This window comes from Scyliorhinus canicula, chromosome 23, assembly GCF_902713615.1.
Source record: "Scyliorhinus canicula chromosome 23, sScyCan1.1, whole genome shotgun sequence".
In the NCBI taxonomy this organism is placed as follows: Eukaryota; Metazoa; Chordata; class Chondrichthyes; order Carcharhiniformes; family Scyliorhinidae; genus Scyliorhinus; species Scyliorhinus canicula.
Genome location: NC_052168.1, coordinates 17,279,247 through 17,306,560, shown reverse-complemented (window position 1 = coordinate 17,306,560; position 27,314 = coordinate 17,279,247). Strand labels below are relative to the sequence as shown.

The 27,314-nt window shown below is 53.7% G+C and overlaps 1 protein-coding gene across 1 annotated transcript in view; it reads right to left on the bottom strand.

Annotated features, from left to right (window-relative positions):
• Positions 1 to 27,314, bottom strand: part of sgsm3 (small G protein signaling modulator 3) — a 75,275-nt gene that overhangs the window by 30,732 nt on the left and 17,229 nt on the right. Inside the window, exons 4-9 of the mRNA XM_038783820.1 lie at positions 16,192 to 16,299; positions 13,936 to 14,079; positions 10,133 to 10,328; positions 3,664 to 3,809; positions 2,603 to 2,698; positions 244 to 369 (exon numbers count right to left, since the gene is read on the bottom strand). Coding sequence (XP_038639748.1) covers positions 244 to 369; positions 2,603 to 2,698; positions 3,664 to 3,809; positions 10,133 to 10,328; positions 13,936 to 14,079; positions 16,192 to 16,293 — 810 coding nt within the window. The 5' untranslated portion in view covers positions 16,294 to 16,299. The remainder of the gene's footprint in view (positions 1 to 243; positions 370 to 2,602; positions 2,699 to 3,663; positions 3,810 to 10,132; positions 10,329 to 13,935; positions 14,080 to 16,191; positions 16,300 to 27,314) is intronic.

Genomic DNA, 27,314 nt, shown 5'->3' with positions numbered 1-27,314 from the left:
CACGCCTGAGTGTTCAGCAAACATAACCGCAGCTGCCCGTCAAAATGCAGGAACAGTGCGCCCACACCCCGGGCCTCGCCCCCACGCCAGAGCTCGGTTTCCTCTCCCCTGTCTTATGGCATACAGTGTGTCCACATAGCCAGTCATCCAGCCCTCAAATCATCATAGCTGAAGGATGCAGACGGGTGAAAACAGCAACTTCCCTAGGTCTACACACTTGGCTTCATCGCTGACTATTCGTACCTTTTGGAAGTTTGGCATTATTGCCTGTGGGACCTGGCTCTGGTCTGCAATCAGGTACGCCAGGTGCTTCCTCCTCTGGGTTTCAATCATGTCATCTGTCAATGACCCGGCGAGCTTCATCGACTCCTGCGGAGAAACATTCAGCTGCTTGTTGTACCAGTACATACAAGTGAGCGGCGTGTTGGCCACAACCCATTAGGGTCTGAACGTGATTGAAATAAGCTCGATTGTCCTATGTCTGGAGCCCTTGCATCAAGATCTCACATTTGCCATGTTTACCCACAGTTCGATGCATCTCGGCTATAAAACCACCCTTGGAAAGGTTCCGGCTTCACACCAACACGGTGATCGCTGGTACCTTGGTGGCGCAGAAGTGCTTCCTTGTAAACTTCCCGCCCAGTTCCACAGTAAACATAATTCAATATTCTCCTCAACAAAACTAAACGTCAAGAATCAATCCACTGTAACAAAGCCAATCGTCCAGCCCTCAAATCGTCGTAGCTGAAGGCTTGCTCCATCGCGCACTATGCTATTAGTTAACCATTACTGACTGACCACCCACCATGATTTCAGTTAATTATTACAGACTGACTGCTGAGTCACACACTGCATTATTACTGACCGGCCGTATACGGTTATTGGTCAATAATTACTGACCACCCACTGGCCTGGGCTTTCACAATGATAGAGGGACGGTCCATTGTTACAAAACTGGCAGATGATCCCAAAAATCATGTTCCGCCGACCCCCCACACACCTGGCATCTGCCACTTTTGTGGGGTCAGGTCATGTTTCACAGAGGCAGCTGCCCACCGAAATCAGCAGCTGCCTCACCCACGTGCGATTTTGGTGCGAGGGGTGTCAGGCGCAGATCGAACCTGGTAGGCGTAAATCTGAACTTTGTGGATTCATTTGGATAGTTTGGATACTTTCTTAAAGTAGGCATGAATGTCCATTAAAAAATGCATAACCTCAAACGATAAAGCTCATTGGAAATCTCAAAAACAATTGTCAAAAGTGTCAAGATGAATCGCCAAAGGGAGCTGTCAAGGCATTTAAAACTCCTGCCTTTTAACTCTTTGAAAAAAAAAAGTAGGTGAATATAATTGCTTGCGATTTCACTCTGTCTGCAGGCATTAGCCATCACTGGATTAATTTCACAAACATCCACCTTCACAGTCGGGCAGCTGACATTTCGCAGTTTGCTTGACAGCCCCAAATCAATGTGGTCTCTTTGAAGTAGGACGGTGAATTGCAACGCTTGTTTTTAATCAGAAACATGCAATTGAATAAGTGTTTGTTATTACACAGGATTATGTAGTTGACGGAATGTAAATGTAGTACATGTTTTTTTAACTGAAGTTTAAAAAAAAAATCAAGTCTGCAATTGACCCGTAGAACTTTTAAAAAGTATCTCAGCAAGGGTTCCGAGATCTGCCCAGAGTCGACATTGGGTGACTTGGTTTGGTAGGTGCAAGGGCATAGGGTGGTGGGTCATGAGTTGTGATAGGGGCTATAAAAGGACCATAGGGTGTGGTTGGGAGGCATAAGTTGGCATGGAGGGTCAGTGGGGCCATGAGGGTGGGCAAGGGTTAACATGGAGGGTGTGAGGGGCCATTGGGATTGGGTAGAAAGACATGGGTTGGCATGGAGACTGTGAAGGACCATGGTATTTTTTAGATTGGGGGGACGGACGATGAGGAATGGGGAGTGTGTGGGGCGAGGGGTGTTTTAAGTTTTCCTGTTTCTTTGAAGACATCGATACAGTGCCAGTGCACCGAGGCAGACCCTCCAGCCAGCCCACCTCCACACCCGATAGCCTCCACACTCCTTCTGGGGTCCTCTTGTCCCAATCCCCCCCAGGGAACCCCGCTGCCCCAGAATGAAAACCCAACATTCCAGGCTTTCCTCCGGATTGGGTTGGTGGAGCCGGGGAATGTCCCAACTGTGCTCCCGAACCTGGGACCCAAACACCAGGCCACTGCGCTGGTAGTTAATTATTACAGACTGACTGCTCCGTCACATTTTTTTCTTTTTTCTTTTTGTTTTCCTTAAATTTAGAGTACCCAATTATTTTTTCCAATTAAGGGGCAATTTAGCATGGCCAATCCACCTACTCTGCACATTTTTGGGTTGTGGGGGCGAAACCCACGCAGACACGGGGAGAATGTGCAAATTCCACTCAGACAGTGACCCAGAGCCGGGATCGAACCTGGGACCTCAGCGCCGTGAAGCGGTTGTGCTAACCACTAGGCCACCGTGCTGCCCAACCGTCACATTTTTACTCTCCCAGGAACTGGACCGTTGACCTGAGCTGCCCTGGCTCGTGCCCGTCTAAAGGTTTCAAACATCACTTGACCTTAATGAGGACCTCTGGGTCTTCAATCTGCGACGGAATGTCCGATAACGTGTTGAAGATGGATGCTGAATTTTCGGACTGGATGAGCTCCTCTTCCTAAAGAAGGAACACATTTCAGTTAGTGTAGCATCTCAGCCTCTGCTCCATACATCCCTCAAGCCGTTACGGAAGAAAATGATGGCAGCGCTTTCATCAGCAGCACTATCACACAAGCAGAAATGAGTGAAGGAATGGACAGCCGGTGTGCGTATCTGGCATTTGTTTGGAGGAATGTTGGTCAGGACATAATAATAATCTTTACCTAGTGTCGCAAGTAGGCTTGCATTAACACTGCAATGAAGTTACTATGAAAATCCCCTGGTCGCCACATTCTGGCGCCTGTTCGGGTACACGGAGGGAGAATTCAGAATGTCCAATTCACCTAACAAGCACGTCTTTCGGGACTTGTGGGAGGAAACCGGAGCACCCGGAGCAAACCCACGCAGACACGGGGAGAACGTGCAGACTCCGCACAGACAGTGACCCAAGCCCGGGAATCGAACGCGGATCCCTGGCGCTGTGAAGCAACAGTGCTAACCATTGTGCTACCCGTTAAAATAATTCCCTGATCTTCTTCAAGAAACCGAATGGGATCGTTCAGAGACGCAGCACATATCTGTGGTCAACGATTCTAAAGATAAGGGCTCCGGCGCTCCGAAAGTGCCACACTCCATCACTGTCAGGTAAAGCCTTGCGAAACAGGACTCAAACCCTTCCCGTCGGGGGTAAAACTGAGCCAGCTTGGACTGAAGAGTCGCACGAGGTGAAAACCCGGATGCTACCATTTGAAAACAACAATGAGCTCTGTCACAGCAACTACTTTCTTAAATACTTTTATATTGACATTCCTGTGCCAACAATTGTTATCGACAGGGAAGTGTCCAGCTGTTGAGCTGGCAGTTTACCACACTACCCCAATCATGCCCCTTGGCCTTCCACGCGCCACACCCATGCGGCGCTAGTCTGCCCGATACGTGGAACTAGGTGCAGTCAGCAGTACATTCCCGTGGCTGTCCGCGTACCTTCATCTTGAGCATCCCCAGCGTGATCCGGAAAAGCAGAACAGAGCCCTCGCAGAAGAATAGGTCCCAGACCCGGAGGAGAATGTTGATGTGTACAACACTGGCAAACGCAGTCAGAAACCAGTGCAGGGTGATCAAGGACAGCTCTGTGGGAGACACAAAACAGGACGGCATTAGGAAGATGTTAACTTTCCTAAAGAACGGCCGAGGGGATGACAATTACGCTGCGGTTGTACCGAGCTCCGGTTAGACCCCGTCTGGACATTTCGTTCTGGGCCCCGCAACTCTGGAAGGATATATTGGCTTTGGAGGGTGCGGAGTGAAGATTTACCGCAATGATACATGGCTGAAAGGGTTAAGTTATGAGGAGAGGTTCATTGACGAGGCTGGCATTGCCTTGAATATGGGCGAACGAGTGGGGTTTATAAGATAATCCATGTCGATGACTGGGTAGATAGAAACTGTTCGCTTGTGGGGGGACGGGAAGACAGGAACAAGAGGGTTAAACCTTCAAATTAAAGTCAGGTCTTTCAGGATTTACTTCAGGAAGGGTGGTGGAAATTAGGAAGAGGCAAATGGAATCAGCTGGCGTGCTGACAAGTGTGCTGGAAGTCCGGCTGGGAAGTGAATGTGTGAATGCAGAATCGAACCAAATTCCCACCTGCCACTCACCAGCCTGAGCAAAGGTGTGCCAGAAAATAAAACATGACTGAGCAACCCGTGAGAGCCAGGGTCAAGCTTCAGATACAGACAGGTGAGGCAGCACAGAGGTTAACACTGCTACCTCACAGAGCCAGGGACCCGGATTCAATTCCAGCCTCGGGAGAGTCTGCACGTTCTCCCCGTGTCTGCCTGGGTTTCCTCCGGGTGCTCCAGTTTCCTCCCACAGTCCAAAGACGTGCAAGTTCGGTGCATTGGCCGGGCTAAATTGCCCCTTACTGTCCAAAAAAGGTTAGGTGGGGTTCCTGGGTTACGGGAATAGGGTGGGGGCGTGTGCCTAGATAGGATGCTCTTTCAGAGGGTCAGTGCAGACTCGATGGGTCGAATGGCCTCCTTCTGCACTGCAGGGATTCTATGATTCTACGATTTACAGATTGAGATTTCCATTCAACATATAGGTCGGTATTTGATTACAAGCTCCAACATTACACAGCACAGAGTGGCCAACTATACATCCATAGAATTCTTACAGTGCAGAAGGCGGCCATTCAGCCCATCGAGTCTGCACCAATCCTCTGAAAGAGCACCCCACCTAGGCCCGCTCTCCCGCCCTATCCCCTTAACCCCACCTAACCTGCACATCTTTGGACCCGAAGGGGCAATTTAGAACATAGAACATACAGCACATAACAGGCCCTTTGGCCCACAATGTTGTGCCGAACTTTTGTCCTAGATTAAGAACAAATTAATCTACACCAGATCATTCTACCGTAATCCATGTACCTATCCAATAGCCGCTTGAAGGTCCCTAACGTTTCCGACTCAACGACTTCCACAGGCAGTGCATTCCATGCCCCCACTGCTCTCTGGGTAAAGAACCTACCTCTGACATCCCCCCCTATATCTTCCACCATTCACCTTAAATTTATATCCCCTTGTAATGGTTTGTTCCACCCGGGGAAAAAAGTCTCTGACTGTCAACTCTATCTATTCCCCTGATCATCTTATAAACCTCTATCAAGTCTCCCCTCACCCTTCTCCGTTCTAATGAGAAAAGGTCTAGCCCCCTCAACCTTTCCTCGTAAGACCTACTCTCCATTCCAGGTAATGGAAGCTTTCCAAAGCTTCCACATCCTTCCCAAAATGAGGCGACCAGAACTGCACACAGTACTCCAAATGTGGCCTTACCAAAGTTTTGTACAGCTGCATCATCACCTCACGGCTCTTAAATTCAATCCCTCTGCTAATGAACGCTAGCACACCATAGGCCTTCTTCACAGCTCTATCCACTTGAGTGGCAACTTTCAAAGACCTATGAACATAGACCCCAAGATCTCTCTGCTCCTCCAAATTGCCAAGAACCCTACCGTTAACCCTGTATTCCGCATTCATATTTGTCCTTCCAAAATGGACAACCTCACACTTTTCAGGTTTAAACTCCATCTGCCACTTCTCAGCCCAGCTCTGCATCCTATTTAGATACAGCCCTCCTCACTATCCACAACGCCACCAATCTTCGTATCGTCTGCAAATTTACTGACCCACCCTTCAACTCCCTCATCCAAGTCGTTAATGAAAATCACAAACAGCAGAGGACCCAGAACTGATCCCTGCGGTACGCCACTGGTAACTGGGCTCCAGGCTGAATATTTGCCATCCACCACCACTCTCTGACTTCTATCGGTTAGCCAGTTCTTTATCCAACTGGCCAAATGTCCCACTATCCCATGCCTCCTTACTTTCTGCATAAGCCTACCAGGGGGAACCTTATCAAATGCCTTACTAAAATCCATGTACACTACATCCACTGCTTTACCTTCATCCACGTGCTTGGTCACCTCCTCAAAAGAATTTAATAAGACTTGTGAAGCCAGACCTACCCCTCATAAATCGTGCTGACTATTCCTAATCAAGCAGTGTCTTTCCAGATGCACAGAAATCCTATCCCTCAGTACCCTTTCCATTACTTTGCCTACCACCTAAGAAAGACTAACTGGCCTGTAATTCCCAGGGTTATCCCTATTCCCTTTTTTGAACAGGGGCACGATATACGCCACTCTCCAACCCCCTGGTACCACCCCTGTTGACAGTGAGGACGAAAAGATCATTGCCAACGGCTCTGCAATTTCATCTCTTGCTTCCCATAGAATCCTTGGATATATCCCGTCAGGCCCGGGGGACTCGTCTATCCTCAAGTTTTTCAAAATGCCCAACACATCTTCCTTCCTAACAAGATTGCAAAGATGATTCTTGACAGGAGCGAGAGTAACAGGGTAGTTGTTATGGGGGACTTTAACTTTCCAAATATTGACTGGAAATACTATAGTTCGAGTACTATAGATGGGTCAGTTTTTGTGCAGTGTGTGCAGGAGGGTTTTCTGACACAGTATGTAGACAGACCAACAAGGGGCGAGGCCACATTGGATTTGGTACTGGGTAATGAACCCGGCCAGGTGTTAGATTTAGATGTAGGTGAGCACTTTGGTGATAGTGATCACAACTTGGTTATGTTTACTTTAGCAATGGGCAGGGATAGGTATGTACCGCAAGGCAAGAATTATAGCTGGGGGAAAGGCAATTATGATGCTATTCGGCAAGATTTAGGAGGTATAGGATGGGGAAGGAAACTGCAGGGGATGGGTACAATCGAAATGTGGAGCTTTTTCAAGGAACAGCTACTGCGTGTCCTTGATAAGTATGTACCTGTCAGGCAGGGAGGAAGTTGTCGAGCAAGGGAGCCGTGGTTTACTAAGGAAGTTGAAGCACTTGTCAAGAGGAAGAAGAAGGCTTATGTTAGGATGAGGCATGAAGGCTCAGTTAGGGCACTTGAGAGTTACAAGTTAGCCAGGAAGGACCTAAAGGGAGAGTTAAGAAGAGCGAGGAGAGGACACGAAAAGTCGTTGGCGGATAGGATCAAGGAAAACCCTAAGGCTTTCTATAGGTATATCAGGAACAAAAGAATGACTCGAGTAAGATTAGGGCCAATCAAGGATAGTAGTGGAAAGTTGTGTGTGGAATCAGAGGAGATAGGGGAAGCATTAAATGGATATTTTTCGTCAGTGTTTACACTGGAGAAAGACAATGTTGTCGAGAACACTCAGGTTCAGTCGACCAGGCTAGATGGAATTGAGGTTCAAAAGGAGGAGGTGTTAGCAATTTTAGAAAATGTCAAAATAGATAAGTCCCCTGGGCCAGATGGGATTTATCCTAGGATTCTCTGGGAAGCCAGGGAGGAGATTGCAGAGCCTTTGTCCTTGATATTTATGTCGTCTTTGTCGACAGGAATAGTGCCGGAAGACTGGAGGATAGCAAATGTTGTCCCCTTGTTCAAGAAGGGGAGTAGAGACAACCCTGGTAATTATAGACCTGTGAGCCTTACTTCGGTTGTGGGTAAAATGTTGGAAAAGGTTATAAGAGATAGGGTTTATAATCATCTTGAAAAGAACAAGTTGATTAGCGATACTCAACACGGTTTTGTGAAGGGTAGGTCATGTCTCACAAACCTTATTGAGTTTTTTGAGAAGGTGACCAAACAGGTGGATCAGGGTAAAGCTGTTGATGTGGTGTATATGGATTTCAGTAAGGCGTTTGATAAGGTTCCCCACGGTAGGCTATTGCAGAAAATAAGGAAGTATGGAATTGAAGGTGATTTAGCGGTTTGGATCAGTAATTGGCTAGCTGAAAGAAGACAGAGGGTGGTGGTTGATGGCAAATGTTCATCCTGGAGTTCAGTTACTAGTGGTGTACCGCAAGGATCTGTTTTGGGGCCACTGCTGTTTGTCATTTTTATAAATGACCTGGAAGAGGGTGTAGAAGGATGGGTTAGTAAATTTGCAGATGACACGAAGGTCGGTGGAGTTGTGGATAGTGCTGAAGGATGTTATAGGATACAGAGGGACATAGATAAGCTGCAGAGCTGGGCTGAGAGGTGGCAGATGGAGTTTAATGCGGAAAAGTGTGAGGTGGTTCACTTTGGAAGGAGTAACAGGAATGCAGAGTACTGGGCTAATGGCAAGATTCTTGGTAGTGTAGATGAACAGAGAGATCTCGGCATCCAGGTACATAAATCCTTGAAAGTTGCCACCCAGGTTAATAGGGCTGTTAAGAAGGCATATGGTGTGCTAGCCTTTATAAGCAGGGGGATTGAGTTTCGGAACCACAAGGTCATGCTGCAGCTGTACATAACTCTGGTGCGGCCACACCTGGAGTACTGCGTGCAGTTCTGGTCACCACATTATAGGAAGGATGTGGAAGCTTTGGAAAGGGTTCAGAGGAGATTTACTAGGATGTTGCCTGGTATGGAGGGAAGGTCTTACGAGGAAAGGCTCAGGGAATTGAGGTTGTTTTCGTTAGAGAGGAGAAGGCTGAGAGGTGACTTAATAGAGACATATAAGATAGTCAGAGGGTTAGATAGGGTGGACAGTGAGAGTCTTTTTCCTCGGATGGTGATGACCAACACGAGGGGACATAGCTTTAAATTGAGGGGTGAGAGATATAGGACAGATGTCAGAGGCAGTTTCTTTACTCAGAGAGTAGTAGGGGTGTGGAACGCCCTGCCTGCAACAGTAGTAGACTCGCCAACTTTAAGGGCATTTAAGTGGTCACTGGATAGACATATGGATGAAAATGGAATAGTGTAGGTCAGATAGGCTTCAGATGGTTTCACAGGTCGGCGCAACATCGAGGGCCGAAGGGCCCGTACTGCGCTGTAGTGTTCTATGTTCTATGTTCTAAGTATCTCCTCGAGCTTACCAGTCTGTTTCACATTGTCCTCTCGAACATATGCCCCCTCTCATTCGTAAATACTGAAGAAAAGTACTCGTTCAAGATCTCTCCTATCTCTTCAGACTCGATACACAATCTCCCGCTACTGTCCTTGATCGGACCTACCCTCGCTCTAGCCATTATCATATTTCTCACATATGTGTAAAAGGCCTTGGGGTCTTCCTTGATCCTACCCGCCAAAGATTTTTCATGCCCTCTCTTAGCTCTCCTCATCCCTTTCTTCAGTTCCCTCCTGGCTATCTTGTATCCCTCCAGCGCCCTGTCTGAACCTTGTTTCCTCAGCCTTACATAAGTCTCCTTCTCCCTCTTAACAAGACATTCAATCTCCTTCAACTTCCTTCACTCGATCATCTCTTCCCTGCCTGACAGGGACATACATATCAAGGACACGTAGTATCTGTTCCTTGAACAAGTTCCACATTTCAATTGTGTCCTTCTCTGACAGCCTATGTTCCCAACTTATGCACTTCAGTTCTTGTCTGACAGCATCGTATTTACCCTTCCCCCAATTGCAAACCTTGCCCTGTTGCACGCACCTATCCCTCTCCATTACTAAAGTGAAATTTAGCCTGTCCAATCCATCTAACCTACACATCTTTGGACTGTGGGAGGAAACTGGAACACCAGGAGGAAACCCAAGCAGACATGGGGAGGACTTGCAGACTCCAGAGTCACCCGAGGCTAGAATTGAACCTGGGCCGTTGGCGCTGAGGCAGTAGTGCTAACTACTGTGCCGCCCTGACCCCCCCCCCCCCCCCCCCAACACACACACACAGTCATATTCTTAAATTGGGTCTTCCCACGGGGAGTTGGGCAGAATAAGATGGAACTTGCCCCAGGATCCTGTACTCTTCCTAATTGCTAAAGGATAGGTGTATCTGTCGACTTTCCAGAGCTCAGCTAAGACCAGGGGTAGGGAGTAGGTACATTGTATGCAGAGAGGATAACATACATCGACTTGAATTGCGACTTACATCAAACGCAGAGGGTTGTTTGATTGAATAAAGGCCACGATCTCTCTTACCGATGTCATGCTCCTGGAGAAGTTTGTCTAGTCGGGGGATGTACTGCACGATCAGGTGGCGCAGAACTCGCTGGTCCGTCTGCACGCCCAGCAGCGTGGTGCTGAAGTACGAAGGTGGGACCAGGTCCTCAATGATGGCGCACATCATCCAGAAAGCATCCTCTTCCTCCAGGAACAGCAGCAGGCAAGCCGCAACCTGCCCAAGAAAACCACGAGTTATCCCGGAGATCGCCACTGAACGTGGTGGAGCAGGAGCCCATGGCTACACGCACGCACTGCTGTGTCCCTGACCACGCCCTGGATTCTCAACGCAAAGCACGGTAGCATGGTGGGGCAGCATGGGGGGCAGCACGGTAGCATGGTGGGGCAGCATTGGGGGCAGCACGGTAGCATGGTGGGGCAGCATTGGGGGCAGCACGGTAGCATGGTGGGGCAGCATTGGGGGCAGCACGGTAGCATGGTGGTTAGCATAAATGCTTCACAGCTCCAGGGTCCCAGGTTCGATTCCCGGCTGGGTCACTGTCTGTGTGGAGTCTGCACGTCCTCCCCGTGTGTGCGTGGGTTTCCTCCGGGTGCTCCGGTTTCCTCCCACAGTCCAAAGATGTGCGGGTTAGGTGGATTGGCCATGCTAAATTGCCCGTAGTGTCCTAAAAAGTAAGGGTAAGAGGGGGGTTGTTGGGTTACGGGTATAGGGTGGATACGTGGGTTTGAGTAGGGTGGTCATTGCTCGGCACAACATCGAGGGCCGAAGGGCCTGTTCTGTGCTGTACTGTTCTATGTTCTAAAGCAGACAGATTGTCAATCGATGGGAACAGAAGGAACCGATCCCAAAAAGATAGCGATTCCGCGTCACAACGATGGCCGGAGCTGGAGGCAGTGACAAAAATTGTGGCCTTTGTGCACGAATCACAAAAACTAGCATGCAGGCACTGCAAGCAGTCAGGGAGGCAAATGGAACGTTGCCCTTCGTAAGGAGGAGGATTGAGAATTAAAGTAGGGAACTGCTGCTGCAACTGTATAGGACATTCCTCTCCTAGGACATTGGTGAGACCTAGATAATAGTGTGTACCGTTTTGATCTCCTTACTCAAGGACAGATAACACTGCCGAGAAGGTTAACTGGGTTGATTCCAGGGATGAAGGGGTTTGTCCGACGAGAAACAATTGAGCACTTTTGGCCGCACTCCATGGAGGTTAGATGAACGAGGTGAGCTTATTCTGAGGGGCTCGAAAGGACAGGGCAGCTGCTGAGAATGTTTCCCCTCGTGGGGGAATCTGCAACCGGCAAGGGGGGGGGGGGAGGGACTTTCAAACTAAGGAGTCACCAATTGAAGATGGAAGTGAGGACGGAGGAATTTCTTCAGAGGTTTAGGAGTTCTCTCCCCCAGAGAGCAGTGGGGACTGGGTCAAAGAATATATTCAAGTAAGGTGAGCTAAAATTTTTGATCGTCAAGGGCACTTGAGCTCATGGGGAACAGGCAGGAAAGTAGAGTTCAGGCCGCAATCAGATCAGCCACGATCTTGCTGGATAGCACAGCAGGCTCAAGGGGCCGAATGGCCGACTCCTGCGCCTATTTCATAGAATCTCTACAATGCAGGAGGCGGCCATTCGGCCCATCGAGTCTGCACCGACCCTTGGAAAGAGCACCCGAACCTAGGCATATGCCCCGACCCAATCCCCGTAACCCAACCTAACCTTTTTGACACGTCGGGGCATATTTAGCGTGGCCAATCCACCTAGCCTGCACATTTTTAGACTGTGGGAGGAAACCTGGAGGAAACCCAAGCAGACAAGGGGAGAAAGTGCAATCTCCACACAGACAGTCGCTGAGGCCGGAATTGAACCCGGTTCTCTGGCGCTGTGAATCATCTGTGCTAACCACTGTGCCACCTGGGCCGGGAGGGCAGCAATGGCTGCAATGAAGCTTGGGATCGATTCCCGACAGCTGCGAGGCCCCTTTAAATGCCCGTGTTCTTTTTGTTGGTGGGCACGGTTTAACGGAATGCAGTCCGAGGCCCAGTTAATGCTGCAAAAATAATGACAATGGAGTAGATAGGTGCTTGTTTGGTCTGCTGAAACCTCTCCTTTTGATCAACTCTCTCCCTCCCCCAATGATCAACGTACGAGGAAGCCTCTCCCGACCTCCCCTCCTCACCACTAGACAACTCCCATGCCCCTTAAAGTCACACGCCACGGTCAACCAATGTCTGAGGCATTAAAATGGGATCATACCCGGGGAAGTCCGGGAAGCACTACCTTAGACAAGGGAAGGTTGAGAGATGATTTTACGGAGGGGTTTAAAATCACAAGGGTCCGGATAGGGCAGATAGGGAGAAACGGTTCCTGATGGTCGAAGGGTCTAGAATAAAAGGACACAAATTTAAAGTGATTGGCTGACGGATCTGAGGCAATAAGAGGAAAATATTTTTATTTTTGCAGCGATTGGTTAGGATTTGCCTGAAGTCTGGAGTGTGCTGGAGGCAGATTCAATTTTGACTTTCAAAAGGATTACAGGGAAAAGGGGTGGGGGGGGGGGGGGGGGGGGGGGGGGGGGGGGGGGGGGAAGAAGCCGAGTTGCTGTTGCAGGAGGGCTAGCACGAGCACGATGGGCCCTCCTCCTGTGCCGTAACCATTCTATGATTCTGAAACAAGCAAGGTTGAATTTGGCGGGCAATTAAATCAACATCAGGCTGATAACCCTGGAGAGGAAACAGGAATGTGCTGGAACAAACCTATTAGGCTAACAGAGGAAGATGTGCCTCAACACATTAAGGAAGGACAACTTTGTAATTTTAATAGTGTCGACTATATTCCGAACTAGACTCGAAGCAAATCTGGCAGATTTGCCAGTCAAAGCTGTTAATTTGTCAACTAAACAAGGAGTCTAAACCCAAATTCTCCTTGCAAAATTGGAAGTCAATCTGGAGCTTAGGAAATAAATTTATTTTGCGCTAATTAGTGTGATCTAGGGAGCAACAGCAGTTAAATACAAGTTAATCAATCTGTTAATTAGTAACATTCCCTCACGCACTCTATCATTTAGTCATGGAATGCTGTTAATCATAAGTGAATCAACATAGAAAAGTCTGGCCATTATTTTATTGCCTGACCTGATAATGGCTTGTCGAGAAGAAATTAAATATCGTTTGGCAGTACACAACTGGGGCTGGTTTAGCACAGTCGGCTAAATGAAAATTGCTTATTGTCACAAGTAGGCTTCAAATGAAGTTACTGTGAAAAGCCCCTAGACGCCACATTCCGCGCCTGTTAGGGGAGGCTGGTACGGGAATTGAACCGTGCTGCTAGCCTGCCTTGGTCTGCTTCAAAACCCAGCTCTTTAGCCCTGTGCTAAACCAACCCCTTGTAAACAGCTGGCTTGTGATGCAGAACCAGACCAGCAGCGCCGTACCGGCCTCCCTGAACAGGCACCGGAATGTGGCGACGAGGGGCTTTTCACAGTAACTTCATTGAAGCCTACTTGTGACAATAAGCGATTATTATTATTAACTTGAATGTTGCTGAAAGGAGAAACATGTTGCCGAAGCTTTTTGGCTTGCACTCATCAGGTCAAACACAAGAATGCCTCATTTTAAATGGTTAATTGGGTTTAAATGGCAATTTTATAAAGAACTCAATTCCTGTCTACTAGGCGATGGAGGGTTGACTTTGACGGGAGATGGGCTTAGAAGGGAGCTAGAGTTCTGGAGAGATGGGCTTTGATCATTCCAACTGTCTTGTCTCACCTGATGAGGGTTTAAAGGGATGTGGAACAAAGAGGGGTACATCCCATCTGCAGTCCTTACCATTCCCATCCCTTGACAGTACCCAATCTCGGGGTACAACCATGCCAGCCCACGTAGGATTCTCCGTAATCTCGGAATGCCGACACTGTTTATGTTGGAGAAGCAGGTGTTGCTTGGCATTGTGCGAAGCAGATCTTTCTCGATCTGAAACAGAAAAGGAATGGGAAGCTTAAAGAGTGCCAAACACTAATCTGCCTTGTTCTTGAATCCATCGCTGCTGCCAGAAAATATCATCACTCTTACAAGAAATTATTGGTTATATTCACAGTGCTGCATTTGCTCTTTTGTGGCATTATTAACTATTAACGTGCGTCACTACTTCAGTCTTTTTTTCACTGTGCGCATTGATCACCCAGCCAGCCAGGTTCCAAGAAAAAAAACTACCTCTAGTGATTTGCGTATCTATGCCCTTAGTTCCCCTACCCATTCCGACACTTACATTAAAAGGGGGTATTTGGTATCTTTATTCTTCTTACCTCATGCTCATCTATATTGAAGTTTGTGTGCCAATCGCGCAACCATTCTGCAAATTTATGAATGTCTTCCTGCGTTAACCATTTGATGTCACTGCATATTTTGAAATTGTGCTTCTGGTGGGACATCACATGGGGCAGCACGGTAGCATGGTGGTTAGCATAAATGCTTCACAGCTCTAGGGTCCCAGGTTCGATTCCAGGCTGGGTCACTGTCTGTGCGGAGTCTGCACGTCCTCCCCGTGTCTGCGTGGGTTTCCTCCGGGTGCTCCGGTTTCCTCCCACAGTCCAAGATGTGCGGGTTAGGTGGATTGGCCATGCTAAATTGCCCGTAGTGTCCTAAAAAGTATGGTGGGGGGGGGGGGGGGGGGGGGGGGGGGGGGGGTGGGGGGGGGGGTTGTTGGGTTACGGGTATAGGGTGGATACGTGGGTTTGAGTAGGGTGGTCATTGCTCGGCACAACATCAAGGGCCGAAGGGCCTGTTCTGTGCTGTTCTATGGTGCCTGATACATAAATCACTGATATCAACAATTTCAGCAGTGGTCCCTAGTGGGACATCACTTTCCACCATTTGCTAGTCTGAGCAACTCCAACCCCCCCCCCCCCCCCCCCCCCCCCCCCCCCCCACCCCCACCCACACAAACCCGGAACTCACAGCGGGGGTTCACCATCAGTGGGATCTGAAGATCCCATCCGCGGGAATTGCTTGGAAATTCCGGTCCAAGTGTTTAAGGTATCTTTCTCTTTCCTGTTCATAGAATTTACAGTGTAGAAAGGCAATTTGGCCCATCGAGTCTGCACTTGCCCTTGGAAAGAGCACCCCATTCAAGCCCACACCTCCATCCTATCCCTGGAACCCACTAATCAGACCTAACCTTTTGGACACTAAGGGGCAATTTAGCACAGCCAATCCACCTAACCGGCACACCTTCGGGCTGTGGGAGGAAACCGGAGCACCCGGGGGGAAAACCCACGCAGACACGGGGAGAAAGTGCAAACTCCACAGCCAGGCACCCAAGGCCGGAATTGAACTTGGAAGGAATAACAGGAAGGCAGAGTACTGGGCTAATGGTAAGATTCTTGGTAGTGTGGATGAGCAGAGGGATCTCGGTGTCCATGTCCATAGATCCCTGAAAGTTGCCACCCAGGTTGAGGGGGTTGTTAAGAAGGCGAACGGTGTGTTAGCTTTTATTGGTAGAGGAATTGAGTTTCGGAGCCATGAGGTCATGTTGCAGTTGTACAAAACTCTGGTGCGGCCGCATTTGGAGTATTGTGTGCAGTTCTGGTCGCCACATTATAGGAAGGATGTGGAAGCATTGGAAAGGGTACAGAGGAGATTTACAAGAATGTTGCCTGGTATGGAGGGAAGATCATATGAGGAAAGGCTGAAGGACTTGTGGCTGTTTTCGTTAGAGTGAAGAAGGTCAAGAGGTGACTTAATTGAGGCATACAAGATGATCAGAGGATTAGATAGGGTGGACAGCGAGAGCCTTTTTCCTCGGATGGTGATGTCCAACACGAGGAGACATAGCTTTAAATTGAGGGGAGATAGACCCGCGCAGACACGGGGAGAGTGTGCAAACTCCACATGGACGGTGACATGAGGCCGGGATTGAACCTGGGTCCTCGGTGCCATGAGGCAGCAGTGCTAACCACTGCGCCGCCATGCTGCCCATCACCTCCCCGGTTATCTCCTTCAACGCGTTGCTATACATTTTTATTGTATTGTGCCGCATTTTATAATATGCAAGCTGTTTTATACCAGCCACTTTAATTCCCTCACCTGTTTAGCTGCAATGCTACCATCATTGGAGCTGTTTCTGGCGATGTCACGGTACGAGGTTTCTGTATTCCGCTTCTTCTGCAGAGCACCCGACAACCGCATCCAGATCTGGAGAGAGATTGAATGAGTAAGGAGAATGTCGGCAACACGGGGGCAAAAGGAGAGCCACAGAGCCAGATTAAATTAGCATGGCTGGGGAGAGGTACTTGGAAGAAATTAAACAAGCCTAAATATTAACAAAACAGCAAAGGTGATCATTGAACAGACTAAACCCAAGGTAGAGCCAGGGACTAAACAGAGGCATAGGACTGCAAAAGGGATTGCTTCAAAAAAGCAGGAACTGCTATTAATAGGAAGCTAGGAATGTTCACAGCTACAGTGGTCACAGGTTCGATTCCCGGCTGGGTCACTGTCTGTGTGGAGTCTGCACGTCCTCCCCGTTTGTGCGTGGGTTTCCTCCGGGTGCTCCGGTTTCCTCCCACAGTCCAAAGACTGTGCGGGGTAGGTGGATTGGCCATGCTAAATTGCCAGTAGTATTAAGGTTAATGGGGGGATTGTTGGGTTACCGGGTATACGGGTTTAAGTAGGGTGATCATTGCTCGGCACAACATCGAGGGCCGAAGGGCCTGTTCTGTGCTGTACTGTTCTATGTTCTATCTATGTTCTATGAAACTGTACAGGCAATGGGCACAGAGTCTGCGATAAAACAAGGAGGATTGGAGGCAACAAGAGGAGGAGGCGGAAGTAGTGGTTTTGTCACTGGACGAGCAAATCAGTGACCCAGGATAATGCTCTGGGGACAAGGTTCCCGAATCCCACCGCAGCAGGGGGTGAATTTGAATTTAATAGAAACCTGGAATTATCAAGTTTAAAAATAAAAATTTAGAGTCCCCAATTGTCTTTCCAATTTAGGGGCAATTTAGCTTGGCCAATCCACCTACCCTGCACATCTTTTCGTGTTGTGGAGGTGAGACCCTCGCAGACACGGGGAGAATGTGAGAACTCCACCACGGACAGTGACCCGGGGCCGGGATCGAACCCGGGTCCTCGGCGCCGTCAATGGAATTATAAAGTCTGATGATGCTTATTGTCGTAAAAACCCACCTGGTTCGTGTGTATCCTTTGGGGAAGGAAATTTGCCAGTGCAATAACTTACATTCATAGCGTCCGTTTAACTTAATAAAAGCTGGCCCGGCCGATATGTGACTCCAGATTCACAGCAACGCGATTGGCTTTTAAATGCCCCCTGAAATGGCCTAGCGAGCCCCCCCTGTTCAAGGGCAATTAGGGATGGGCAACGTATGCTGGCCCAGCCTGCCAGCGATGCCCATATCCCATGAACGAATAGAAAAAAGAATAATACGCTGTGAAGAAGCAGATGTAGCAGGGATTACTGAACCTGGTTACAGAACAATCAAGACCAGAGATTAAACGTTGCATTATTTAGGAAAGAGAGTAGGAAAAGGGGAAGTGGATTAAAGTAGAGTAGCCGCACTTATTAGAGATCACGACAGCAGGGAAAAGTGACTTAGCCATCAGCAAGACAGTTAAACAATAAGAGTTAAACAGTAATAAGATCAATCACACTAACAGGGGCACAAGTGGAAGAAATACGCTGACAAATTAAAAAAAAAAAATTTATCATGGCCGATTTCAACTGTCCTGATCCGAATGGGATAAAAATGGGGGGTGATAAGAGGGATAAGGGAATGGGAGTTCTTACAATGAAAATTAAAAATGAAAATCGCTTATTGTCACAAGTAGGCTTCAATGAGGTTACTGTGAAAAGCCCCTAGTCGCCACATTCCGACGCCTGTCCGGGGAGGCTGGTACGGGAATTTCAAAGCCAGCGATTTAGCCCAGTGAGCTAAACCAGCCCCTCGACAGGTGTTCTTTCTAACCCAGTGTGAAAGTTGCACCAGAGAGGATTCACTGCTGTATTTAGTAATGGGAAATAAAGCACAAATTCCCGCGGGACCGGGAAACCCTGCCGACAGGAAATGGTCGGCAAATCTTGGTACAGCACACAGGAGGCTATTCAGCCCATCAAGTCTATGCTAGCGTTTCTAAGAGCAACTCAAGTTAGTCCTATTTGCCCGCTCTTTTCTCCATTTCCCTCAGCTTTTCCCATTCCAAGTATTTATTCAATTCCCTCTTGGGAGCTGCTGTTGAATCAGCAACAGTCACCCTCTCGGGCAGTGTAACAACGTACATTTATATAGTTCCTCTAACTTAATAAAATATCTCAAGGTGCATCACAGGAGCATCATTAGTCACCGAGCCACAGAAGGCAATGCTATGGCAGATGACCCAAATGTTAGTCTCAAAGAGGGAAAAGCAAGGTATAGAGGCCGAGAGGATCGGAGATAGAGGCCGAGAGGATCGGAGATAGAGGCCCAGAGGATCGGAGATAGAGGCCCAGAGGATCGGAGACAGAGGCCCAGGGGATCGGAGACAGAGGCCCAGGGGATCGGAGACAGAGGCCCAGGGGATCGGAGACAGAGGCCCAGGGGATCGGAGACAGAGGCCCAGGGGATCGGAGACAGAGGCCCAGGGGATCGGAGACAGAGGCCCAGGGGATCGGAGACAGAGGCCCAGGGGATCGGAGACAGAGGCCCAGGGGATCGGAGACAGAGGCCCAGGGGATCGGAGACAGAGGCCCAGGGGATCGGAGACAGAGGCCCAGGGGATCGGAGACAGAGGCCCAGGGGATCGGAGACAGAGGCCCAGGGGATCGGAGACAGAGGCCCAGGGGATCGGAGACAGAGGCCCAGGGGATCGGAGACAGAGGCCCAGGGGATCGGAGACAGAGGCCCAGGGATCGGAGACAGAGGCCCAGGGGATCGGAGACAGAGGCCCAGGGGATCGGAGACAGAGGCCCAGGGGATCGGAGACAGAGGCCCAGGGGATCGGAGACAGAGGCCCAGGGGATCGGAGACAGAGGCCCAGGGGATCGGAGACAGAGGCCCAGGGGATCGGAGACAGAGGCCCAGGGGATCGGAGACAGAGGCCCAGGGGATCGGAGACAGAGGCCCAGGGGATCGGAGGACAGAGGCCCAGGGGATCGGAGACAGAGGCCCAGGGGATCGGAGACAGAGGCCCAGGGGATCGGAGACAGAGGCCCAGGGGATCGGAGACAGAGGCCCAGGGGATCGGAGACAGAGGCCCAGGGGATCGGAGACAGAGGCCCAGGGGATCGGAGACAGAGGCCCAGGGGATCGGAGACAGAGGCCCAGGGGATCGGAGACAGAGGCCCAGGGGATCGGAGACAGAGGCCCAGGGGATCGGAGACAGAGGCCCAGGGGATCGGAGACAGAAGCCCAGGGGATCGGAGACAGAGGCCCAGGGGATCGGAGACAGAGGCCCAGGGGATCGGAGACAGAGGCCCAGGGGATCGGAGACAGAGGCCCAGGGGATCGGAGACAGAGGCCCAGGGGATCGGAGACAGAGGCCCAGGGGATCGGAGACAGAGGCCCAGGGGATCGGAGACAGAGGCCCAGGGGATCGGAGACAGAGGCCCAGGGGATCGGAGACAGAGGCCCAGGGGATCGGAGACAGAGGCCCAGGGGATCGGAGACAGAGGCCCAGGGGATCGGAGACAGAGGCCCAGGGGATCGGAGACAGAGGCCCAGGGGATCGGAGACAGAGGCCCAGGGGATCGGAGACAGAGGCCCAGGGGATCGGAGACAGAGGCCCAGGGGATCGGAGACAGAGGCCCAGGGGATCGGAGACAGAGGCCCAGGGGATCGGAGACAGAGGCCCAGGGGATCGGAGACAGAGGCCCAGGGGATCGGAGACAGAGGCCCAGGGGATCGGAGACAGAGGCCCAGGGGATCGGAGACAGAGGCCCAGGGGATCGGAGACAGAGGCCCAGGGGATCGGAGACAGAGGCCCAGGGGATCGGAGACAGAGGCCCAGGGGATCGGAGGACAGAGGCCCAGGGGATCGGAGACAGAGCCCAGGGATCGGAGACAGAGGCCCAGGGATCGGAGACAGAGGCCCAGGGGATCGGAGACAGAGGCCCAGAGGATCGGAGACAGAGGCCCAGGGGATCGGAGACAGAGGCCCAGGGAATCGGAGACAGAGGCCAGGGGATCGGAGACAGAGGCCCAGGGGATCGGAGACAGAGGCCCAGGGGATCGGAGACAGAGGCCCAGGGGATCGGAGACAGAGGCCCAGGGATCGGAGACAGAGGCCCAGGGATCGGAGACAGAGGCCCAGGGGATCGGAGACAGAGGCCCAGGGGATCGGAGACAGAGGCCCAGGGGATCGGAGACAGAGGCCCAGGGGATCGGAGACAGAGGCCCAGGGGATCGGAGACAGAGGCCCAGGGGATCGGAGACAGAGGCCAGGGATCGGAGACAGAGGCCCAGGGGATCGGAGACAGAGGCCCAGGGGATCGGAGACAGAGGCCCAGGGGATCGGAGACAGAGGCCCAGGGGATCGGAGACAGAGGCCCCAGGGGATCGGAGACAGAGGCCCAGGGGATCGGAGACAGAGGCCCAGGGGATCGGAGACAGAGGCCCAGGGGATCGGAGACAGAGGCCCAGGGGATCGGAGAAGAGGCCAGGGGATCGGAGACAGAGGCCCAGGGGATCGGAGACAGAGGCCCAGGGGATCGGAGACAGAGGCCCAGGGGATCGGAGACAGAGGCCCAGGGGATCGGAGACAGAGGGCCCAGGGGATCGGAGACAGAGGCCCAGGGGATCGGAGACAGAGGCCCAGGGGATCGGAGACAGAGGCCCAGGGGATCGGAGACAGAGGCCCAGGGGATCGGAGACAGAGGCCCAGGGGATCGGAGACAGAGGCCCAGGGGATCGGAGACAGAGGCCCAGGGGATCGGAGACAGAGGCCCAGGGGATCGGAGACAGAGGCCCAGGGGATCGGAGACAGAGGCCAGGGGATCGGAGACAGAGGCCCAGGGGATCGGAGACAGAGGCCCCAGGGGATCGGAGACAGAGGCCCAGGGGATCGGAGACAGAGGCCCAGGGGATCGGAGACAGAGGCCCAGGGGATCGGAGACAGAGGCCCAGGGGATCGGAGACAGAGGCCCAGGGGATCGGAGACAGAGGCCCAGGGGATCGGAGACAGAGGCCCAGGGGATCGGAGACAGAGGCCCAGGGGATCGGAGACAGAGGCCCAGGGGATCGGAGACAGAGGCCCAGGGGATCGGAGACAGAGGCCCAGGGGATCGGAGACAGAGGCCCAGGGGATCGGAGACAGAGGCCCAGGGGATCGGAGACAGAGGCCCAGGGGATCGGAGACAGAGGCCCAGGGGATCGGAGACAGAGGCCCAGGGGATCGGAGACAGAGGCCCAGGGGATCGGAGACAGAGGCCCAGGGGATCGGAGACAGAGGCCCAGGGGATCGGAGACAGAGGCCCAGGGGATCGGAGACAGAGGCCCAGGGGATCGGAGACAGAGGCCCAGGGGATCGGAGACAGAGGCCCAGGGGATCGGAGACAGAGGCCCAGGGGATCGGAGACAGAGGCCCAGGGGATCGGAGACAGAGGCCCAGGGGATCGGAGACAGAGGCCCAGGGGATCGGAGACAGAGGCCCAGGGGATCGGAGACAGAGGCCCAGGGGATCGGAGACAGAGGCCCAGGGGATCGGAGACAGAGGCCCAGGGGATCGGAGACAGAGGCCCAGGGGATCGGAGACAGAGGCCCAGGGGATCGGAGACAGAGGCCCAGGGGATCGGAGACAGCGGCCCAGGGGATCGGAGACAGAGGCCCAGGGGATCGGAGACAGAGGCCCAGGGGATCGGGGACAGAGGCCCAGGGGATCGGAGACAGAGGCCCAGGGGATCGGAGACAGAGGCCCAGGGGATCGGAGACAGAGGCCCAGGGGATCGGAGACAGAGGCCCAGGGGATCGGAGACAGAGGCCCAGGGGATCGGAGACAGAGGCCCAGGGGATCGGAGACAGAGGCCCAGGGGATCGGAGACAGAGGCCCAGGGGATCGGAGACAGAGGCCCAGGGGATCGGAGACAGAGGCCCAGGGGATCGGAGACAGAGGCCCAGGGGATCGGAGACAGAGGCCCAGGGGATCGGAGACAGAGGCCCAGGGGATCGGAGACAGAGGCCCAGGGGATCGGAGACAGAGGCCCAGGGGATCGGAGACAGAGGCCCAGGGGATCGGAGACAGAGGCCCAGGGGATCGGAGACAGAGGCCCAGGGGATCGGAGACAGAGGCCCAGGGGATCGGAGACAGAGGCCAGGGGTCGGCAGGGCCCAGGGGATCGGAGACAGAGGCCAGGGGATCGGAGACAGAGGCCCAGGGGATCGGAGACAGAGGCCAGGGGATCGGAGACAGAGGCCCAGGGGATCGGAGACAGAGGCCCAGGGGATCGGAGACAGAGGCCAGGGGATCGGAGACAGAGGCCCAGGGGATCGGAGACAGAGGCCCAGGGGATCGGAGACAGAGGCCCAGGGGATCGGAGACAGAGGCCCAGGGGATCGGAGACAGAGGCCCAGGGGATCGGAGACAGAGGCCCAGGGGATCGGAGACAGAGGCCCAGGGGATCGGAGACAGAGGCCCAGGGGATCGGAGACAGAGGCCCAGGGGATCGGAGACAGAGGCCCAGGGGATCGGAGACAGAGGCCCAGGGGATCGGAGACAGAGGCCCAGGGGATCGGAGACAGAGGCCCAGGGGATCGGAGACAGAGGCCCAGGGGATCGGAGACAGAGGCCCAGGGGATCGGAGACAGAGGCCCAGGGGATCGGAGACAGAGGCCCAGGGGATCGGAGACAGAGGCCCAGGGGATCGGAGACAGAGGCCAGGGGATCGGAGACAGAGGCCCAGGGGATCGGAGACAGAGGCCCAGGGGATCGGAGACAGAGGCCCAGGGGATCGGAGACAGAGGCCAGGGATCGGAGACAGAGGCCCAGGGGATCGGAGACAGAGGCCCAGGGATCGGAGACAGAGGCCCAGGGATCGGAGACAGAGGCCCAGGGGATCGGAGACAGAGGCCCAGGGGATCGGAGACAGAGGCCCAGGGGATCGGAGACAGAGGCCCAGGGGATCGGAGACAGAGGCCCAGGGGATCGGAGACAGAGGCCCAGGGGATCGGAGACAGAGGCCCAGGGGATCGGAGACAGAGGCCCAGGGGATCGGAGACCAGAGGCCCAGGGGATCGGAGACAGAGGCCCAGGGGATCGGAGACAGAGGCCCAGGGGATCGGAGACAGAGGCCCAGGGGATCGGAGACAGAGGCCCAGGGGATCGGAGACAGAGGCCCAGGGGATCGGAGACAGAGGCCCAGGGGATCGGAGACAGAGGCCCAGGGGATCGGAGACAGAGGCCCAGGGGATCGGAGACAGAGGCCCAGGGGATCGGAGACAGAGGCCCAGAGGATCGGAGACAGAGGCCCAGAGGATCGGAGACAGAGGCCCAGAGGATCGGAGACAGAGGCCCAGAGGATCGGAGACAGAGGCCCAGAGGATCGGAGACAGAGGCCCAGAGGATCGGAGACAGAGGCCCAGAGGATCGGAGACAGAGGCCCAGAGGATCGGAGACAGAGGCCCAGAGGATCGGAGACAGAGGCCCAGAGGATCGGAGACAGAGGCCCAGAGGATCGGAGACAGAGGCCCAGAGGATCGGAGACAGAGGCCCAGAGGATCGGAGACAGAGGCCCAGAGGATCGGAGACAGAGGCCCAGAGGATCGGAGACAGAGGCCCAGAGGATCGGAGACAGAGGCCCAGAGGATCGGAGACAGAGGCCCAGAGGATCGGAGACAGAGGCCCAGAGGATCGGAGACAGAGGCCCAGAGGATCGGAGACAGAGGCCCAGAGGATCGGAGACAGAGGCCCAGAGGATCGGAGACAGAGGCCCAGAGGATCGGAGACAGAGGCCCAGAGGATCGGAGACAGAGGCCCAGAGGATCGGAGACAGAGGCCCAGAGGATCGGAGACAGAGGCCCAGAGGATCGGAGACAGAGGCCCAGAGGATCGGAGACAGAGGCCCAGAGGATCGGAGACAGAGGCCCAGAGGATCGGAGACAGAGGCCCAGAGGATCGGAGACAGAGGCCCAGAGGATCGGAGACAGAGGCCCAGAGGATCGGAGACAGAGGCCCAGAGGATCGGAGACAGAGGCCCAGAGGATCGGAGACAGAGGCCCAGAGGATCGGAGACAGAGGCCCAGAGGATCGGAGACAGAGGCCCAGAGGATCGGAGACAGAGGCCCAGAGGATCGGAGACAGAGGCCCAGAGGATCGGAGACAGAGGCCCAGAGGATCGGAGACAGAGGCCCAGAGGATCGGAGACAGAGGCCCAGAGGATCGGAGACAGAGGCCCAGAGGATCGGAGACAGAGGCCCAGAGGATCGGAGACAGAGGCCCAGAGGATCGGAGACAGAGGCCCAGAGGATCGGAGACAGAGGCCCAGAGGATCGGAGACAGAGGCCCAGAGGATCGGAGACAGAGGCCCAGAGGATCGGAGACAGAGGCCCAGAGGATCGGAGACAGAGGCCCAGAGGATCGGAGACAGAGGCCCAGAGGATCGGAGACAGAGGCCCAGAGGATCGGAGACAGAGGCCCAGAGGATCGGAGACAGAGGCCCAGAGGATCGGAGACAGAGGCCCAGAGGATCGGAGACAGAGGCCCAGAGGATCGGAGACAGAGGCCCAGAGGATCGGAGACAGAGGCCCAGAGGATCGGAGACAGAGGCCCAGAGGATCGGAGACAGAGGCCCAGAGGATCGGAGACAGAGGCCCAGAGGATCGGAGACAGAGGCCCAGAGGATCGGAGACAGAGGCCCAGAGGATCGGAGACAGAGGCCCAGAGGATCGGAGACAGAGGCCCAGAGGATCGGAGACAGAGGCCCAGAGGATCGGAGACAGAGGCCCAGAGGATCGGAGACAGAGGCCCAGAGGATCGGAGACAGAGGCCCAGAGGATCGGAGACAGAGGCCCAGAGGATCGGAGACAGAGGCCCAGAGGATCGGAGACAGAGGCCCAGAGGATCGGAGACAGAGGCCCAGAGGATCGGAGACAGAGGCCCAGAGGATCGGAGACAGAGGCCCAGAGGATCGGAGACAGAGGCCCAGAGGATCGGAGACAGAGGCCCAGAGGATCGGAGACAGAGGCCCAGAGGATCGGAGACAGAGGCCCAGAGGATCGGAGACAGAGGCCCAGAGGATCGGAGACAGAGGCCCAGAGGATCGGAGACAGAGGCCCAGAGGATCGGAGACAGAGGCCCAGAGGATCGGAGACAGAGGCCCAGAGGATCGGAGACAGAGGCCCAGAGGATCGGAGACAGAGGCCCAGAGGATCGGAGACAGAGGCCCAGAGGATCGGAGACAGAGGCCCAGAGGATCGGAGACAGAGGCCCAGAGGATCGGAGACAGAGGCCCAGAGGATCGGAGACAGAGGCCCAGAGGATCGGAGACAGAGGCCCAGAGGATCGGAGACAGAGGCCCAGAGGATCGGAGACAGAGGCCCAGAGGATCGGAGACAGAGGCCCAGAGGATCGGAGACAGAGGCCCAGAGGATCGGAGACAGAGGCCCAGAGGATCGGAGACAGAGGCCCAGAGGATCGGAGACAGAGGCCCAGAGGATCGGAGACAGAGGCCCAGAGGATCGGAGACAGAGGCCCAGAGGATCGGAGACAGAGGCCCAGAGGATCGGAGACAGAGGCCCAGAGGATCGGAGATAGAGGCCCAGAGGATCGGAGATAGAGGCCCAGAGGATCGGAGACAGAGGCCCAGAGGATCGGAGACAGAGGCCCAGAGGATCGGAGACAGAGGCCCAGAGGATCGGAGACAGAGGCCCAGAGGATCGGAGATAGAGGCCCAGAGATAGAGGCCCAGAGGATCGGAGATAGAGGCCCAGAGGATCGGAGATAGAGGCCGAGAGCATCGGAGAGAGAGACAGAGAGGATCTGAGAGAGAGAGAGGATCGGAGAGAGAGAGAGACAGAGAGGATCGGAGAGAGAGAGAGACAGAGAGGATCGGAGAGAGAGAGAGACATGGGATCGGAGAGAGAGACAGAGAGGATCGGAGAGAGAGAGAGGATCGGAGAGAGAGAGAGACAGAGAGGATCGGAGAGAGAGAGAGACAGAGAGGATCGGAGAGAGAGAGAGACAGAGAGGATCGGAGAGAGAGAGAGACAGAGAGGATCGGAGAGAGAGAGAGACAGAGGGGATCGGAGAGAGAGACAGAGAGGATCGGAGAGAGAGAGACAGAGAGGATCGGAGAGAGAGAGACAGAGAGGATCGGAGAGAGAGGCCCAGAGGATCGGAGATAGAGGCCCAGAGGATCGGAGATAGAGGCCCAGAGGATCGGAGATAGAGGCCCAGAGGATCGGAGATAGAGGCCCAGAGGATCGGAGATAGAGGCCCAGAGGATCGGAGATAGAGGCCCAGAGGATCGGAGATAGAGGCCCAGAGGATCGGAGATAGAGGCCCAGAGGATCGGAGATAGAGGCCCAGGGGATCGGAGACAGAGGCCCAGAGGATCGGAGATAGAGGCCCAGAGGATCGGAGATAGAGGCCCAGAGGATCGGAGATAGAGGCCGAGAGCATCGGAGAGAGAGACAGAGAGGATCTGAGAGAGAGACAGGGGATCGGAGAGAGAGACAGAGAGGATCGGAGAGAGAGAGAGGATCGGAGAGAGAGAGAGACAGAGAGGATCGGAGAGAGAGAGAGACAGAGAGGATCGGAGAGAGAGAGAGACAGAGGGGATCGGAGAGAGAGACAGAGAGGATCGGAGAGAGAGAGACAGAGAGGATCGGAGAGAGAGAGACACAGAGGATCGGCGAGAGAGACAGAGGTTCGGAGAGAGAGGCAGAGAGGATCGGAGAGAGAGAGAGACAGAGAGGATCGGAGAGAGAGAGAGACAGAGAGGATCGGAGAGAGAGAGAGACAGAGAGGATCGGAGAGAGAGAGACAGAGAGGATCAGAGAGAGAGGCAGAGAGGATCGGAAAGAGAGAGACAGAGAGGATCGGAAAGAGAGAGACAGAGAGGATCGGAGAGAGAGAGACAGAGAGAATCGGAGAGAGAGAGACAGAGAGGATCGGAGAGAGAGAGACAGAGAGGATCGGAGATGGAGGCCGAGAGGGTTGGAGATAGAATTCCAGAGTTTTGGACATTTTAAATTCTGACCACATGCTGTGTGAAACATTTT